Source organism: Netta rufina (genome assembly GCF_964035555.1).
Source record: "Netta rufina genome assembly, contig: SCAFFOLD_189, whole genome shotgun sequence".
Taxonomy (NCBI): Eukaryota; Metazoa; Chordata; class Aves; order Anseriformes; family Anatidae; genus Netta; species Netta rufina.
In genome coordinates this window covers 1-17,152 of record NW_028168900.1, presented here as the reverse complement: position 1 = coordinate 17,152, position 17,152 = coordinate 1, and the positions used below count along the sequence as shown (strand labels likewise).

Sequence of the window (17,152 nt, the reverse complement as noted above, 5' to 3'; positions counted from 1 at the left end):
CTGCACAAACGCATTCACACTGCATGCACGCACACTGCATACACTCATGCACACACACTCACACTGGATGCACACACACGCACTGCATGCACTGCACACACACACTGGATGCACACACATGCACACACGCACTGCACACACTGCATGCACTGCACACACACACACACGCGGTGCCTGGTGCAGGGCTCTCCACAAGTGTCACCGTGCTGCCAGGTGTCACCACACGTGTCCCCTGCCGTGCCACCAGCCCCCCCACCCACCCCCCCATGCGTGGCACCGCAGTGACCCCCCCATATTTATGTCCCCCCCTGTGATGTGTCCCCCCCCAGGTGTCACCCTACCTGGCACCAGCCCCCCTGTGCCCCCTGGTGCTGCCCCTGTGCCCCACAGGACCCCCCCTTTGCACCAAGATTTGGGCTGGATTTTGGACCCAGAGCCCCCCCCCCCGACCCCTGCACCCCCTCCAGAGCCTGCTCCTCTCCAGGCTGAGCACCCTCAGCACCCCAGCAAAGAGGCTCCAGCCTTGTGCCCCCCTCTGGACCCCCCTCCTCCCCGTGCACACCCATTGCACACCCCTTGCACAACCGCCGTCCCCATGCCACCACCATGGGGCACGCTGACCCGGGGGGGTGCAGCAGTGGTGAGGGGGGGGGCGCAGGTGTGCATGGGGGTGGGAAGCTGTGGTGGGGGCGTGCCGGGGTGCACAAACACACAGCAGGGTGTGCAAAGCTGGGTCACGCTGTGCAAGGCCATGCTCCCGCTGTGCACGCTCACAGCAGCGTGCAAAGGCACTCCTGCAGCGTGCAAACCTGCACCAGCGTGCAAGGCTGTGCAATGGTGTGACCAATGGTGTGCAAGGCTGTGCAAAGCCATGCAATGGTGTGCCAGGGTGTGCAATGGTGTGCAAGGCTGTGCCATGATGTGCGTGGCTGAACCTGGTGTGCAAGCCTGTGCAATGGTGTGCTGCAGTGTGCAAGGCTGTGCCTGGTGTGGAAAGTCGTGCAATAGTGTGCAAAGCCATGCAATGGTGTGCTGGGGTGTGCAAGCCTGCGCAATGATGTGCAAAGCCGTGCAATGGTGTGCTGGGGAGTGCAAGGCTGTGCAAGATCGTGCAGTGGTGTGCAAGGTTGGGCCTGGTGTGCAAAGCCATGCAATGGTGTGCTGGGGTGTGCAAGGCTGTGCAATGGTGTGCAAGACTGTGCAATGGTGTGCTGGGGTATGCAAGCGTGTGCAAGATTGTGCAATGGTGTGCAAGGTTGGGCCTTGTGTGCAAAGCCGTGCAATAGTGTGTAAAGCTACGCAATAGTGTGCAAAGCTACGCAATAGTGTGCTGGGGTGTGCAAGACTGTGCAAGATCGTGCAGTGGTGTGCAAGGTTGGGCCTGGTGTGCAAAGCCATGCAATGGTGTGCTGGGGTGTGCAAGGCTGTGCAATGGTGTGCAAGACTGTGCAATGGTGTGCTGGGGTATGCAAGCGTGTGCAAGATTGTGCAATGGTGTGCAAGGTTGGGCCTGGTGTGCAAAGCCATGCAACAGTGTGCTGGGGTATGCAAGGCTGTGCCTGGTGTGCAAAGCCATGCAATAGTGTGTAAAGCTACGCAATGGTGGGCTGGGGTGTGCAAACCTGTGCAATGGTGTGCAATGGTGTGCAAAGCCGTGCAATGGTGTGCTGGGGTGTGCAAGACTGAGCAAGATCGTGCAGTGGTGTGCAAGGTTGGGCCTGGTGTGCAAAGCCATGCAATGGTGTGTAAAGCCACGCAATGGTGTGCTGGGGTGTGCAAACCTGTGCAATGGTGTGCAAGCCTGTGAAATATCGTGCAATGGTGTGCAAGGTTGGGCCTTGTGTGCAAAGCCGTGCAATAGTGTGTTGGGGTGTGCAAGACTGTGCAGTGGTGTACAAGGTTGGACCTCGTGTGCAAAGCCATGCAAGCCTGTGCAATGGTGTGCAGGGGCATGCCTGGTGTGCAAAGCTGTGCCAGAGCATGCTGGGCTGCACCGTGAGCGTGCAAACACCCACCCACCTCGTGTGCCCCCCGCCCCCCCCATGGTGCAAGCCCCCCCCCTCCCAGGTCTCTCTGTGCCCCCCCTCCCTGCACCCACCCCCCCAGTGTCACGCTGCTGGGGGTCCCGGGGGGGGGGGACAGATGCATGCACAGCCACGGATGCTCCAGGTCTTTATTTGTGGCCCCCCCGGGGACCCCCCCCGGACCCCCCCCAGCTCAGAGCCTGTCCCTAAGTGCCCGAGGCGCTGCAAGGGGGGGGGGGTCCAATGCCCCCCCCCCCCAAAACAGGAAGGGGGGGGGGGGCGAAACTGGGGGGGTGCAAGCAGCGGACTACGTCCTACGCGCCCCTACAGGGCGCAGCACCCCTGGGGGGGGGCCCAAGGGGGGGTGGGGGGGTCCCGGCCCCCCCCCGCTGCCGAGGGGTCCAGCCCCGGCGCGGCGCCGCCGTCCCGGTGCTGCCGGTGCCTAGCGGCAGGGGGGGGGGCTGGGGTGGTGGTGGTGGGGGGGGGGCACAGGGGGGGGCCCGGCGGGGACCCCCCCTCGCAGCCCCTCCTCAGTGCAGCCGCTTCTGGTAACTGCGGGGGGGGGGGGACACAAAGCGGGGAGGGGGGGGGGTCAGTGGGGGGTGGGGGGGGTTAAGGACCCCCCCTCATGACCCCCCCCCAGAGGCTGGCACCCCCCCAGATCCTGGTGGGGGGGTGGGGAGGGGAGGGGGGGGGATGGGAGGGGGGGTGGGGGGGGTGATGAGGGGGGTGGGGGGGGGGGATGGGGGAGCCCCCCCCCCACGACCCCCCCCATACTTACATGGCAGCACCGTGACGCTGCGGGGGGGCAGCAGCAGGGGAGAGAAGGGACAAGGTCACCAAGGTCACGACCCCGCCATGACCCCCCCCATGCAGAGGGGGTCCCCCGGGAGGCGGGGCTGCCCACAAGCCCCGCCCCCGCACAGTAGCCCCGCCCCCAGCCCCGCCCACATCAGCCCCACCCTCCTTAGCCCCGCCCAGGGGGGTGTGGCCAGCAGGTGGCACCATGTGGCCAGCAGGCTGCCAGCCAGCCAATCAGCATGCAGGAAGACCAATTAGCATGCAGGCAGCCAATCAGCATCCAGTTTAGCCAATCAGCGTGCAGAACAACCAATCAGCATGCAGAACAACCAATCAGCATGCAGGCAGCCAATCAGTGCCCTGGCAGCCAATGTGCATCCAGTCCAGCCAATCAGCACGCAGAACAACCAGCCAGCATCCAGCCTGGCCAATCAGCATCCAAGCCCAGAGACCAGCACCTCCACCAGCCAATCAGCATCCAAGACTACACTCCCAGCCAGCCAATCACATCGCAGCCAGCCAACCAGCATCACACCCAGCCAGCCAATCACATCGCAGGCTGCCCACCGCCCAGCCAACCAGCGCATCCTTCAGCCAATCAGCAGACGACCTGGCTGGCTGGCCGGCTAGCCCCGCCCCCTGCCTGAAACCCCGCCCCCTGCCCGAAGCCCCGCCCCCTTTATAGACCCCACCTCCTACCAGAACCCCCACCAAGCCCCGCCTCCCTTTCCATAAGCCCCACCCATTTCCACAAACCCCACCCACTTCCCCAAACCCCGCCCCCTTTCCATAAGCCACGCCCAGTCCCGAACCCCAAAGCCCCGCCCCTCTCCCAAGCCCCGTCCCCTGATGCCCCCCCCCCAGCCCCAGGGCCCCAATGCAGGATCTGAGCTGCCCCCCCCCCAACCCCTCCCCCCCCTCGGACCCCCCCTCTCCCAGGTGCCCCCCCCCTTGGGGTGCCCCCCCCACCCCACCCCAGGACCCCCCCCACACACCCTGGGACCCCCTCCCCGTCCCCGGGGGGGGTCACTCACGCGTGCAGGCCGTGCGCCCCCCCCTCGGGCTGTGGGGCCATGGTGCGCTTCTCGAACTTCAGCTCCCCCGAGTACATCATGGACCTGGGGGGGGGCACCGCGGGCACCGTGACCCCCCCCCCCTCCCCATCACCCCCAAGGGGGCTGGGGGGTCCCCGTGGTCCTTGGGGGGGGTCCCCGTGGTCCTTGGGGGGGGGTCCCCGTGGTCCTTGGGGGGGGGGGTCCCCGTGGTCCCCGTCACCCCCAGGGTCCCCAAAATCCCCGTGGTCCCAATCATCTCCGGGGCCCCCAGGGTCCTTCTGGGGTCCCCGTGGTCCCCGTCATCCCCAGGGTCCCCCCTGTGGTCCTTATGGGGTCCCCTCGCTCCCTGTCACCCCCAGGGTCCCCGCGGTACCCAAAGTCCCCTGTGGTCCCTGAGGTCCCCAAGACCTAAGGTCCCCATATTCTCAAGGTCCCCAAGGTCCCTGTGTCCCCAAGGTCCCCAATGTCCCCATGTTCCCATGTCCCCAAGATCTCTGTGTCCCCAAGGTCCCCATGGCCCCCAAGGTCCCAGTGGTCCCTGTGTCCCCAAGACCTAAGGTCCCCATGTTCTCAAGGTCCCCAAGGTCCCTGTGTTCCCATGGCCCCAGGACCCCTGTGACCCCAAGGTGCCCATGTCCCCAAGGTCCCCATGTCCTCACAGTCCCCATGGTCCCCATGTCCCCAAGGTCCCTGTGTCTCCAACGTTCCCAAGGTCCCCGTGTCCTCACAGTCCCCATGGTCCCAAGATCCCTGTGTCCCCAAGGTCCCCAAATCCCCAAGGTCCCCATGATCCCTCTCCATGTCCCTAAGGTCCCCAGCAGTCCCCTTGTCCCCAAGACCCAAGGTCCCCAAGATCCCCGTGTCCTCATGTCCCAAAGGTCCCCATGTCCCCAAGGTCCCTGTGTTCCCATGTCCCCAGGACCCCCGTGTCCCCATGGTCCCCCTGTTCCCATGTCCCCAAGATCCCCATGTCCTCAAGGTGCCCATAGGTCCCCAAGGCGCCCATGGTACCCACATCCCCAAGGTCCCCATGGTCCCCTCGCCATGTCCCCAAGGTCCCCATGGCCTCTATGGTCCCTGTGTCCCCAAGGTCCCCAAGTCCCCATGTCCCCAAGGTTCCCGTGTTCCCATGTCCCCAGGACCCCCGTGTCCCCAAGGTGCCCATGTCCCCAAGTCCCCAAGGTCCTTGTGTCCCCATATCCCCACGATACCTGTGTCCCAAAGGTCCCCAAGGTCCCCAAATCCCCAAGGTCCCCATGGTCCCTCTCCATGTCCCCAAGGTCCCCAACAGTCCCTGTGTCCCCAAGGCCCAAGGTCCCCATATCCCCAAGGTCCCTGTGGTCCCTCTCCATGTCCCCAAGGTCCCTAACAGGCCCTGTGTCCCCAAGGTGCCCATGGTACCCCCATCCCCACGGTCCCCAACAGTCCCCATGTCCCCAAAGTCCCTGTGTCCCCAAGGTCCCAAAGGTCCCCAAGGTGCCCATGGTACCCACATCCCCAAGATCCCTGTGTCCCCAGATCCCCAGGGTCCCCGTGTCCCCAAGACCCAAGGTCCCCGTGTCCCCAAGATCCCTAAGGTCCCCAAGGTCCCTGTGTTCCCATGTCCCCAGGACCCTCCGTGTTCCCAAGGTGCCCCTGTTCCCATGTCCCCAAGATCCCTCCCCACGTCCCCAAGGTCCCCAAAGTCCCCGTGGTCCCCATGTCCCCAAGGTCCCCAACAATCACCATTTCCCCAAAGTCCCCGTGTCCCCAAGACCCAAGGTGCCCATATCCGCAAGATCCCCGTGGTGTCCCCACGTCCCCAAGGTCCCCATGTCCCCAAGGTCCCAAAGGTCCCCAAGGTGCCCATGGTACCCACATCCCCAAGGTTCCCAAGATCCCCGTGTCCCCAGATCCCCGTGTCCCCAGGTCCCCAGGGTCCCCGTGTTCCCAAGGTGCCCCTGTTCCCATGTCCCCAAGATCCCCGTAGGTCCCCAAGGTCCCTCCCCATGTCCCCAAGGTCCCCAACAATCCCCATTTCCCCAAAGTCCCCGTGTCCCCAAGACCCAAGGTGCCCATATCCCCAAGATCCCCGTGTCCCCACGTCCCCAAGATCCCCGTATCCCCAGATCCCCGTGTCCCCACGTCCCCGAGGTCCCCGTGTCCCCGCGCTCACCGCAGCAGGGAGAGGCTGCGGGCGCCGATGTCCTGGCAGCCGTGCTGGATGCCGGCGATGAGGTAGGGCACGAACTTGTGGATGGAGCCCTTGTCCTGCACCGAGCCCGACACCCCCTGCGCCACCTTCACCGGGTCACCCTCGCTGCGGGGACAGCCGACGGGGCTCAGGGCCGGCCGGGGGGGGTGGGCAGTGACCCCGGGACCCCCTCCCCAAAACCCCACAGACCTGAAGTAGCGCTTCTGGCTGCCGCCCTGCTCCATGGCGTCGAGCGAGCCCATGCCGCGGTACTTCTTCAACCGCACGCCCTCCGAGAAGAAATACTCGCCCGGCGCCTCCGTGGTGGCCGCCAGCAGCGACCCCATCATCACTGCGGGGTGGGGGGCGCAGCCGTGACCCCATCCCCTTGCCCCCCACCCCCTTGTGTTCCCCCGTCCCCCCCCCCGGGACCCCCGCTCACCCGTGGAGGCGCCCAGCGCCAGCGCCTTCACCACGTGCCCCACGGTGCGGATGCCGCCGTCGGCGATGACGGGCACCCCGAAGCGCCGCGCGTACTCGGCCACCTTGTAGACGGCCGTGCCCTGGGGGCGGCCGCACGCCATCACTGGTGGGGGGGGAGGTGTGGGGGGGGGGGGGGCACACATACACATACAGAGGTGGGTCGGGGGGGAGGCGTAGGGGGGGGATTTGGGGGGCTCTGGGGGGGCCCCCCGCGCACCTTCCTGGGTGATGCAGATGGAGCCGCAGCCCATGCCCACGCGCAGGGCGTCCACGCCGGCGTCGATGAGGTTCTTGGCTTGGGCTGCTGTCACCACTGCGTGGTGTCCCGTGGGGACGCGGTGTGTGTCACGGGGGTGGGGACGGAGCCCCCCACCCACCCCAAATGTTGCCCCACAGCATCCCCAGCCCAGCCCCACGGTGCCACGATCGCGCACCCCAACTGTCCCCTTGTTCCGTTTGACGTCCCACAGCGCCCCATCCTCTGCCCCGCTGCCAGCCCCTCAGCACCCCAAATCTGCACCCCCCAGCACCCCAAAAGCTGCCCCACTGCCAGCCCCAGGGCACCCCAACCCCTGCTCCATGGTGCCCCAACCCCTGCCCCACGGCACCCAAGTGTCCCCCTGTTCTGCTCACCAACCTGTGGCTCCCCAAATCCCTACCCCGTGGCACCCCAATCTCCTCCCCACTTTGCTCAGCACGCTGTGGCACCCCAAAACCTGCCCCACTGCCAGCCCCATGGCACCCCAACCCATGCACCATGGCACCCCAAATCTCTGCCCCATGGCACCCCAAACCCTTGCCCCATGGCACCCCAAACCCTCCCCACTGTCAGCCCCATGGCACCCCAAACCTCACCCCATGGCACCCCAATCCCCACCCCACAGCACCCCAAACCTCACCCCACGGCACCCCAACCCTTGCACCATGGCACCCCAACCCCTCCCCACTGCCAGCCCCATGGCACTCCAACCCATGCACCATGGCACCCCAAACCTCACCCCATGGCACCCCAAAACCCCTGCCCCATGGCACCCCAAACCTCACCCCATAGCGCCCCAAACCCCACCCCACGGCACCCCAAACCTCACCCCATAGCACCCCAAACCCCACCCCACAGCACCCCAACCCCTCCCCACTGCCACCCCCATGACACCCCAACCCATGCGCCATAGCACATCAAACCCCACCCCACACCACCCCAACCCCTACCCCACAACCCCCCATCACCCCCACACCCTGTGTGGGATTTCGGGGTGTCGCCCACCCCCCCTCACCCCCCCCTCACCCCCCCACGCTCACCGTTGCCCCCGATGACCTGCAGCTCGGGGTACTTCTGCTTGATGTAGTGGATCATGGCCACCTGGTACACCGAGTTCCCCTGCGACGAGTCCTGCGGGGGCGCACGGACGGGGACGTCGCGGGGCGCACGAAACCCCCCAAAAAAACCTTCCCGGTGACCCCGTGACCCCGTGACCCCCCCACCCACCAGCACCACCACGTCGACGCGGGCTTGCACCAGTAGGTCCAGGCGGTATTTGTCGTCCTCGCGCGTGCCCAGGGCGGCCCCGCAGAGCAGCTGCTTGCGCGCGTCCTTGGAGGCCAGCGGGAAGTCGCGGTTCTTCTGCAGGTCGCTGCGCGCGATGATGGCCACCAGCTCGTCGCTCTCGTTCACGATGGGCAGCTTGCCTGGTTGGGGTCAGGTTTGGGGTCGGAGATGGGGTTTGGGGTGGGATTTGGGGTTGGGGATGGGGTTTGGGGTCAAGGATGGGGTTTGGGGTCAGGGTTTGGGGTTGGAGATGGGGTTTGGGATGGGGTTTGGAGTCAGGGTTTGGGGTTGGGGATGGGGTTTGGGATGGGATTTGGGGTTGGGGATGGGGTTTGGGGGTTTGGGGTGGGATTTGGGGTTGGGGATGGGGTTTGGGGTGGGATTTGGGGTTGGGGATGGGGTTTGGGATGGGGTTTGGGGTCAGGGTTTGGGGTTGGAGATGGGGTTTGGGGTTGGGGATAGGGTTTGGGGTCAGGGTTTGGGGTTGGAGATAGGGTTTGGGGTCAGGGTTTGGGGTTGGGGATGGGGTTTGGGGTCAGGGTTTGGGGTTGGAGATGGGGTTTGGGGTCAGGGTTTGGGGTTGGAGATGGGGTTTGGGGTCAGGGTTTGGGGTTGGGGATAGGGTTTGGGGTTGGAGATGGGGTTTCGGGTCAAGGATGGGGTTTGGGGTCAGGGTTTGGGGTTGGAGATGGGGTTTGGGGTCAGGGTTTGGGGTTGGATATGGGGTTTCGGGTCAAGGATGGGGTTTGGGGTCAGGGATGGGGTCAGGGTCAGGGTTTGAGATGAGGTTTGGGGTCAGGGTTTGGGGTTGGGGATGGGGTTTGGGGTCAAGGATGGGGTTTGGGGTCAGGGTTTGGGGTTGGAGATGGGGTTTGGGGTGGGATTTGGGGTTGGGGATGGGGTTTGGGGTAGGGTTTGGGGTTGGGGATGGGGTTTGGGGTTGGGGATGGGGTTTGGGGTCAGGGTTTGGGGTTGGAGATGGGGTTTGGGATGGGGTTTGGAGTCAGGGTTTGGGGTTGGGGATGGGGTTTGGGCTGGGATTTGGGGTTGGAGATGGGGTTTGGGGTCAGGGTTTGGGGTCAGGGTTTGGGGTCGGGGATGGGGTTTAGGGTGGGATTCGGGGTTGGAGATGGGGTTTGGGGTCAGGGTTTGGGGTTGGAGATGGGGTTTGGGGTCAAGGATGGGGTTTGGGGTCAGGGTTTGGGGTTGGGGATGGGGTTTGGGGTCAAGGATGGGGTTTGGGGTCAGGGTTTGGGTTGGGGATTGGGTTTGGGGTCAGGGTTTGGGGCTGGAGATGGGGTTTCGGGTCAAGGATGGGGTTTGGGGTCAGGGATGGGGTCAGGGTCAAGGTTTGAGATGGGGTTTGGGGTCAGGGTTTGGGGTTGGAGATGGGGTTTCGGGTCAAGGATGGGGTTTGGGGTCAGGGTTTGGGGTTGGGGATGGGGTTTGGGGTTGGGGATAGGGTTTGGGGTGGGATTTGGGGTCAGGGTTTGGGGTTGGAGATGGGGTTTGGGGTCAGGGTTTGGGGTTGGAGATGGGGTTGGGGATGGGGTTTGGGGTCAGGAGATGGGGTTGGGGATGGGGTTTGAGGTCAGGGTTTGGGGTTGGAGATGGGGTTTGGGGTCAGGGTTTGGGGTCAGGGTTTGGGGTCGGGGATGGGGTTTGGGGTGGGATTTGGGGTTGGAGATGGGGTTTGGGGTCAGGGTTTGGGGTTGGAGATGGGGTTTGGGGTCAGGGTTTGGGGCTGGAGATGGGGTTTCGGGTCAAGGATGGGGTTTGGGGTCAGGGATGGGGTCAGGGTCAAGGTTTGAGATGGGGTTTGGGTTCAGGGTTTGGGGTTGGAGATGGGGTTTGGGGTCAAGGATGGGGTTTGGGGTCAGGGTTTGGGGTTGGGGATGGGGTTTGGGGTCAAGGATGGGGTTTGGGGTCAGGGTTTGGGGTTGGGGATTGGGTTTGGGGTCAGGGTTTGAGATGGGTCTGGGTTTGGGATTGGTGTTTGGGGTCGGGGATGGGGTTTGAGATGGGGTTTGGGGTTGGGGATGGCGCTTAGGATGGGATTTGGGGTTGGAGATGGGGCTTGGGGTCAGGGTTTGGGGTTGGAGATGGGGTTTGGGGTTGGGGATGGGGTTTGTGGTCAGGGTCAGCACTTCAGATGGGATTTGGGGTCGGGAATGGGGTCAGGGTTTGGGGTTGGAGATGGCGCTTGGGATGGGATTTGGGGTTGGGGATGGGGTTTGGGGTCAGCGCTTGGGGTGGGCGTTTTGGGTTCAGGGTTGGTACATGGGGTTGGGGATGGCGTCAGGGATGGGGTTTGGGGTCAGGGTTTGGGGTTTGAGATGGGGTTTGGGGTCGAGGTCAGGGTTTGAGATGGGGTTGGGTTTGGGGTCTGGGGTCAGGGATGGGGCTTGGGGTTGGCATTTGTGGTCAGGGTTTGGGGTCGGCATTTGTGGTCAGGGTTTGGGGTCAGGGTCGGCACTTTCAGATGGGATTTGGGGTCAGAGATGGCATCAGGGATGGGGTTCGGGGTCGGGGATGGGGTTGAGGTCAGGGTTTGAGATGGGGTTTGGGGTTGGCATTTGGGGTCGGGGTTTGGGGTCAGGGTTGGTGCTTGGGATGGGGTCGGCACTTGGGGTTGGCGATGGCGTCAGGGATGGGGTTTGGGGTTGGGTTGGGGTCGGGGATGGGGTCAGGGTCAGCGCTTGGGATGGGATCTGGGGTCGGGGATGGGGTTGAGGTTTGGGGTCAGGGTTGGGGATGGTGTTTGGGGTCGGCGCTTGGGGTCAGGGTCGGTGCTTGGGATGGGGTTGGGGGTTGGGGTCAGGGTCAGCACTTGGGGTCAGGGTTTGGGGTCAGGGTTTGGGGTGGGTACCTTTCTTGCTGCGCTGTAGGATCTCGTTGGCTTCCTTGAGGGTGACGCCGGCCGGGGCCACCACCAGGTCGTTGCGTTTGGTCATCACCTGCGGGAGGGGGGCCGGGGGCACCGGGGAGATGGGGGACCCCAAGGGGACCCGTGTGGCCCCACAACACCGCCCATCCTGCATCCCGACCCACCCCATCCCACCCCATCCCATCCCATCTCATGCTCTGACCCCACACCCCTACCAGGCTTCCACTCCTATCCCCATCTTCATTCCTATCCCACCCCATCCCCGTCCCATCCCCTCCCCTCCCTCTCTCCAATCCCATCCCCAAACCAACCCCATCCCCACCCCATCCCCATCCATATCCCTGTCTCCATCTCCATCCCATCCCCATCCTGATCTCCTCCCAATCCCATCCCATCCCCATCCCATGCCGTCCTGATCCCGATCCCACCCCCAATCCCATCCCATATCCCAATCCACCCCATATCCCCATCCTGTCCCCTCCCATCCCCATCCCCTCCCCAATCCCATCCCATCTCCCAATCCCATCCCAATTCCATTCCATCCTATCCCCATCCCATATCCCCACCCCAATTCCCCATCCCATATCCCTGTCTCCATCCCCATCCCAACCCCTCTTCACCCCATCTCATATCCTCTACCCAATCCCACCCCAATCCCATCCCATCCCTGAATCCCATCCCAATTCCCCATCCCAATCCCATTTCCATCCCATCCCCATCCCATATCCCTGTCTCCATCCCAATTCCCCATCCCATCTCCCAATCCCATCCCAATTCCCCATCCCAATCCCATTCCATCCCATATTCCCACCCCAATTCCCCATCCCATCCCCATCCCATCCCATATCCCTGTCTCCATCCCCATCCCCACCCCAATTCCCCATCCCAATCCCATTTCCATCCCATCCCCATCCCATATTCCCACCCCAATTCCCTGTCCCCATCCCATCCCCATTCCATATCCCTGCCTCCATCCCCATTCTGCCCCCATCCCATATCCCCTACCCAATCCCATCTCCCCATCCCATCCCCAGTCCCATCCCAATTCCCCATCCCAATCCATTTCCATCCCATCCCCATCCCATATCCCTGTCTCCATCCCCATCCCATCCCCACCCCAATTCCCCATCCCAATCCCATCCCCATTCCATCCCCATCCCATATCCCCACCCCAATTCCCCGTCCCCATCCCATATCCTCATCCCCATCCCAATCCCATTTCTGTCACATCCCCATCCCATATCCTCACCCCAATCCCCTCCCCATCCCATATCCTCATCCCCATCCCATATCCCCATCCCATCCCCATTCCCCACCCCAATCCCATTTCCATCCCATCCCCATCCTGCCCCCATCCCATATCCCCTACCCAATCCCATCTCCCCATCCATCCCATCTCCCCATCCCCTCCCCAATCCCACCCCAATTCCCTGTCCCTATCCCATCCCCATCCCATATCCCGTCTCCATCCCCATCCCCTCCCCAATCCCACCCCAATCCCATCCCCATCCCCTCCCCAATCCCACCCCAATTCCCCACCCCAATCCCATTTCCATCCCATCCCCACCCCATATCCCCGTCTCCATCCCCATCCCATCCCCAATCCCAATTCCCCATCCCAATCCCATAACCCCACCCCATCCCCTCCTGAATTCCCCATTCCAATCCCAACCCCATCCCCTCCCCAATCCCACCCCAATTCCCCATCCCAATCCCATTTCCATCCCCTCCCCATCCCATACCCTCCTCTCCATCCCCATTTCAACTCCATCCCCATCCCCACCCCATATCCCCGTCTCCATCCCCATTCCATCCCCACCCCAATTCCCTGTCCCCATCCCATATCCTCATCCCCATCCCAATCCCATTTCCATCCCACCCCATCCCATCCCGTATCCTCATCCCCATCCCATATCCCTGTCTCCATCCCCATTCCATCCCCATCCCATATCCTCATCCCAATCCCATTTCCATCCCATCCCCATCCCATATCCTCACCCCAATCCCCTCCCCATCCCATATCCTCATCCCCATCCCATATCCCCATCCCATCCCCATTCCCCACCCCAATCCCATTTCCATCCCATCCCCATCCTGCCCCCATCCCATATCCCCTACCCAATCCCATCTCCCCATCCCATCCCATCTCCCCATCCCCTCCCCAATCCCACCCCAATTCCCTGTCCCTATCCCATCCCCATCCCCATCCCATATCCCCGTCTCCATCCCCATCCCCTCCCCAATCCCACCCCAATTCCCCACCCCAATCCCATTTCCATCCCATCCCCACCCCATATCCCTGTCTCCATCCCCATCCCATCCCCAATCCCAATTCCCCATCCCAATCCCATAACCCCACCCCATCCCCTCCTGAATTCCCCATTCCAATCCCAACCCCATCCCCTCCCCAATCCCACCCCAATTCCCCACCCCAATCCCATTTCCATCCCATCCCCACCCCATATCCCTGTCTCCATCCCCATCCCATCCCCAATCCCATCTCAATTCCCCATCCCCATCCCCTCCCCAATTCCCCATCCCAATCCCATCTCAATTCCCCATCCCCATCCCATATCCTCATCCCCATCCCCATCCCAATCCCATTTCCATCCCATCCCCATCCCATATCCCCACCCCAATCCCCTCCCCATCCCATATCCTCATCCCCATCCCATATCCCCATCCCATCCCCATTCCCCACCCCAATCCCATTTCCATCCCATCCCCATCCTGCCCCCATCCCATATCCCCTACCCAATCCCATCTCCCCATCCCCTCCCCAATCCCACCCCAATTCCCTGTCCCTATCCCATCCCCATCCCATATCCCCGTCTCCATCCCCATCCCCTCCCCAATCCCCCCCCAATTCCCCATCCCAATCCCATTTCCATCCCATCCCCATCCCATATCCCCACCCCAATCCCCTCCCCATCCCATATCCTCATCCCCATCCCCATCCCCTCCCCAATCCCACCCCAATCCCATTTCCATCCCATCCCCATCCCATATCCCTGTCTCCATCCCCATCCCATCCCCAATCCCATCTCAATTCCCCATCCCCATCCCCTCCCCAATTCCCCATCCCAATCCCATCCCAATTCCCCATCCCCATCCCATATCCTCATCCCCATCCCAATCCCATTTCCATCCCATCCCCACCCCATATCCCCGTCTCCATCCCCACCCCACACCCCATCCCCACCCCATATCCCCCCCCCCCGACCCCATATCCCCCCCCCACCTGGCTGAGGTGCGTGCCGCGCTCCCTGTGGGGCAGGAAGTCGATGTCCCTGGAGGTGACGATCCCCTCCAGCCGGCTCCCCATGCGCCCGCTTTGGGTCAGGGGGATCCCCGAAAAACCGTGGCGCACTTTGGCCTCCAGCACGTCCCCCACCGTGTGCGCCGGGCTCAGCACCACCGGCTCCGTGATGAAGCCCTGCTCGAAGCGCTGGGGGGGGGTACGGGGGGGGCGATGGCGGGGTCAGGGGGGGGGGCGATCCCGAAGGGTTATGGGGTCGTTGGGGTGGGTTTGGGGTCTCGCGCCCCCTTTTTACCTTGACTTTGCGCACTTCGTTGGCCTGGAACTCGGGGGTGCAGTTGTGGTGGATGATGCCGATGCCGCCCATCAGCTGGGGGGGGGGGGGGCAGCAGGGGGCACAGTGGCAACGGGGGGGGGGGAGCCCCCCCCCGCCCTGCGCCCCCAAAGTGTAAAGTGATGGGCACCCCGACCCCGCACCCCAAACTGGGCAGGGGGGACACCCCAAGGCCATAAAGTGATGGGCACCCCGACCCCGCACTCCCAAAATGTGCACCCCCCCCCCCCCAACCACACCAACCCTGCACCACCCCAAAACCATAAAGTGATGGGCATCCTGACCCCACAACCCAAACTGGGCAGGGGGGGCACCCCAAATGTGCACCCCAAAACCATAAAGTGATGGGCACCCCGACCCCAAACCAGGCAGGGGTGCACCCCAAATGTGCACCCCAAAACCATAAAGCGATGGGCACCCCAACCCCGCACCCCAAACCGGGCAGGGGGGACACCCCAAGGCCATAAAGTGATGGGCACCCCGACCCCGCACCCCCAAAATGTGCACCCCCCCCACCCAACCACACCAACCCTGCACCACCCCAAAACCATAAAGTGATGGGCACCCTGACCCCAAACCAGGTGGGGGGGCACCCCAAATGTGCACCCCAAAACCATAAAGTGATGGGCACCCCGACCCCAAACTGGGCAGGGGGGCACCCCAAGTTGTAAAGCGATGGGCACCCCAAATGTGCACCCCAAATTTACACCCCAAAACCATAAAGTGATGGGCACCCCAACCCCACACCCCCAAAATGTGCACCCCCCCCCCCCATAACAACGCAGTGTGGGCACCCCAACCCTGCACCACCCCAAAGTGTAAAGTGATGGGCACCCCGACCCCAAACCAGGTGGGGGGGGCACCCCAAGTTGTAAAGCGATGGGCACCCCAAATGTACACCCCAAAACCATAAAGTGATGGGCACCCCGACCCCGCACCCCCAAAATGTGCACCCCCCCCCAACCACACCAACCCTGCACCACCCCAAAACCATAAAGTGATGGGCACCCTGACCCCGCACCCCAAACTGGGCGGGGGGACACCCCAATACCATAAAGTGATGGGCACCCCGACCCCAAACCAGGCGGGGAGGCACCCCAAATGTGCACCCCAAAACCATAAAGTGATGGGCACCCCAACCCCGCACCCCAAACCTGCATGGGGTGGGCACCAACCAGACTGGGAGGTGGCACCCCAAGTCCGTATCCCCCAAATAACACGGGTGTGGGCACCCCAAACCCACATAGGGGTGGGCACCCCAAATCTGCACCCCCAAGCTGTAAAGGGATGGGTACCCTGACCCCATACCCCAAACCTGCACCCCCAACCAGATGGGGTGGGCACCCCAAATCCGTATCCCCCAAAATAACACAGGGGTGGGTATCCCACACCCATATAGGGGTGAGTACCCCAACCCCACACCCCAAACCATAATGTGATGGGCACCCTGACCCCACACCCCAAACCTGCACAGGGTGGGCACCCCAAATGTGTACCCCAAACCAGATGTGTTGGTTACCCCAAATCCATATCCCCCAAAATAACACAGGGGTGGGTACCCCAACCCCACACAGGTGCGAACACCCCAACCCCACACCCCCAAACCATACCATGATGGACACCCTGACCCCATACCCCAAACCTGCAGGGGGTGGGCACCCCAAATGCGCACCCCCAAACCAGATGTGTTGGTTACCCCAAATCCATATTGCCCAAAATAACACAGGGGTGAGCACCCCAACCCCACACAGATGCGAGCACCCCAACCCCACACCCCCAACCCATAATGTGATGGGGACCCAGACCCTGCACCCCAATCCTACACAGGGTGGACACCCCAAATGTGCACCCCCCAACCAGATGGGGTGGGCACCCCAAATCTATAACCCTCCAAAATGACACGGAGTGGGTACCCCAACCCCACACAGGAGTGAGCACCCCAACCCCACACCCCCAAACCATAATGTGATGGGGACCCAGACCCTGCACCCCAATCCTACATGGGGTGGGCACCCCAAATGCGCACCCCAAACCAGATGTGTTGGTTACCCCAAATCCATATCCCCCAAAATAACACAGGGGTGGGTACCCCAACCCCAAAAAAGGGTGAGCACCCCAACTCTACACAGGGGTGGGCACCCCAACCCCACACCCCCAAGCTGTAAAGGGATGGGCACCCTGACTCCGCACCCCAATCCTGCATGGGGTGGGCACCCCAAATGCGCACCCCCAAACCAGATGTGTTGGATACCCCAAATCCGTATCCCCCAAAATAACACAGGTGCCAGCACCCCAACCCCACACAGGTGCCAGCACCCCAACCCCACACCCCACCCCATAACGTGCTGTGCACCCTGACCCCACACCCACCCCCCCAGCCCCCCCAAAATCCCCCCGGTGCCCCCCCAAATCTCACCGCCATGGCGATGGCCATATCGGACTCGGTGACCGTGTCCATGGGGGATGAGATGAGCGGGGTCTTCAGCGTGATCTTACGGGTCAGCGCCGACGTCAGGTCCTGGGGGGGCCGAGAGACCCTCTCCTCCCTGCCCCCCCCCCCCCACCCACTGTGGGGACCCACCGGGACCCC

General features: G+C 63.2%; 1 protein-coding gene across 1 annotated transcript; it reads right to left on the bottom strand.

The window, feature by feature from the left end:
* Window positions 1-2,466: 2,466 nt before the first annotated feature.
* LOC311221733 (inosine-5'-monophosphate dehydrogenase 1a-like) lies at window positions 2,467-17,108 on the bottom strand (the record flags this gene model as incomplete). The annotated part of the gene is made up of 13 exons (XM_084307120.1): window positions 2,467-2,576; window positions 2,806-2,822; window positions 3,860-3,943; window positions 6,036-6,179; window positions 6,264-6,405; window positions 6,496-6,639; window positions 6,754-6,849; window positions 7,836-7,926; window positions 8,023-8,222; window positions 10,952-11,039; window positions 14,211-14,417; window positions 14,524-14,598; window positions 16,979-17,108. Coding segments are annotated over 13 exons (1,528 nt in total), but the record flags the coding sequence as incomplete, so codon positions are not given.
* Between the last annotated feature and the right edge of the window lie 44 nt (window positions 17,109-17,152).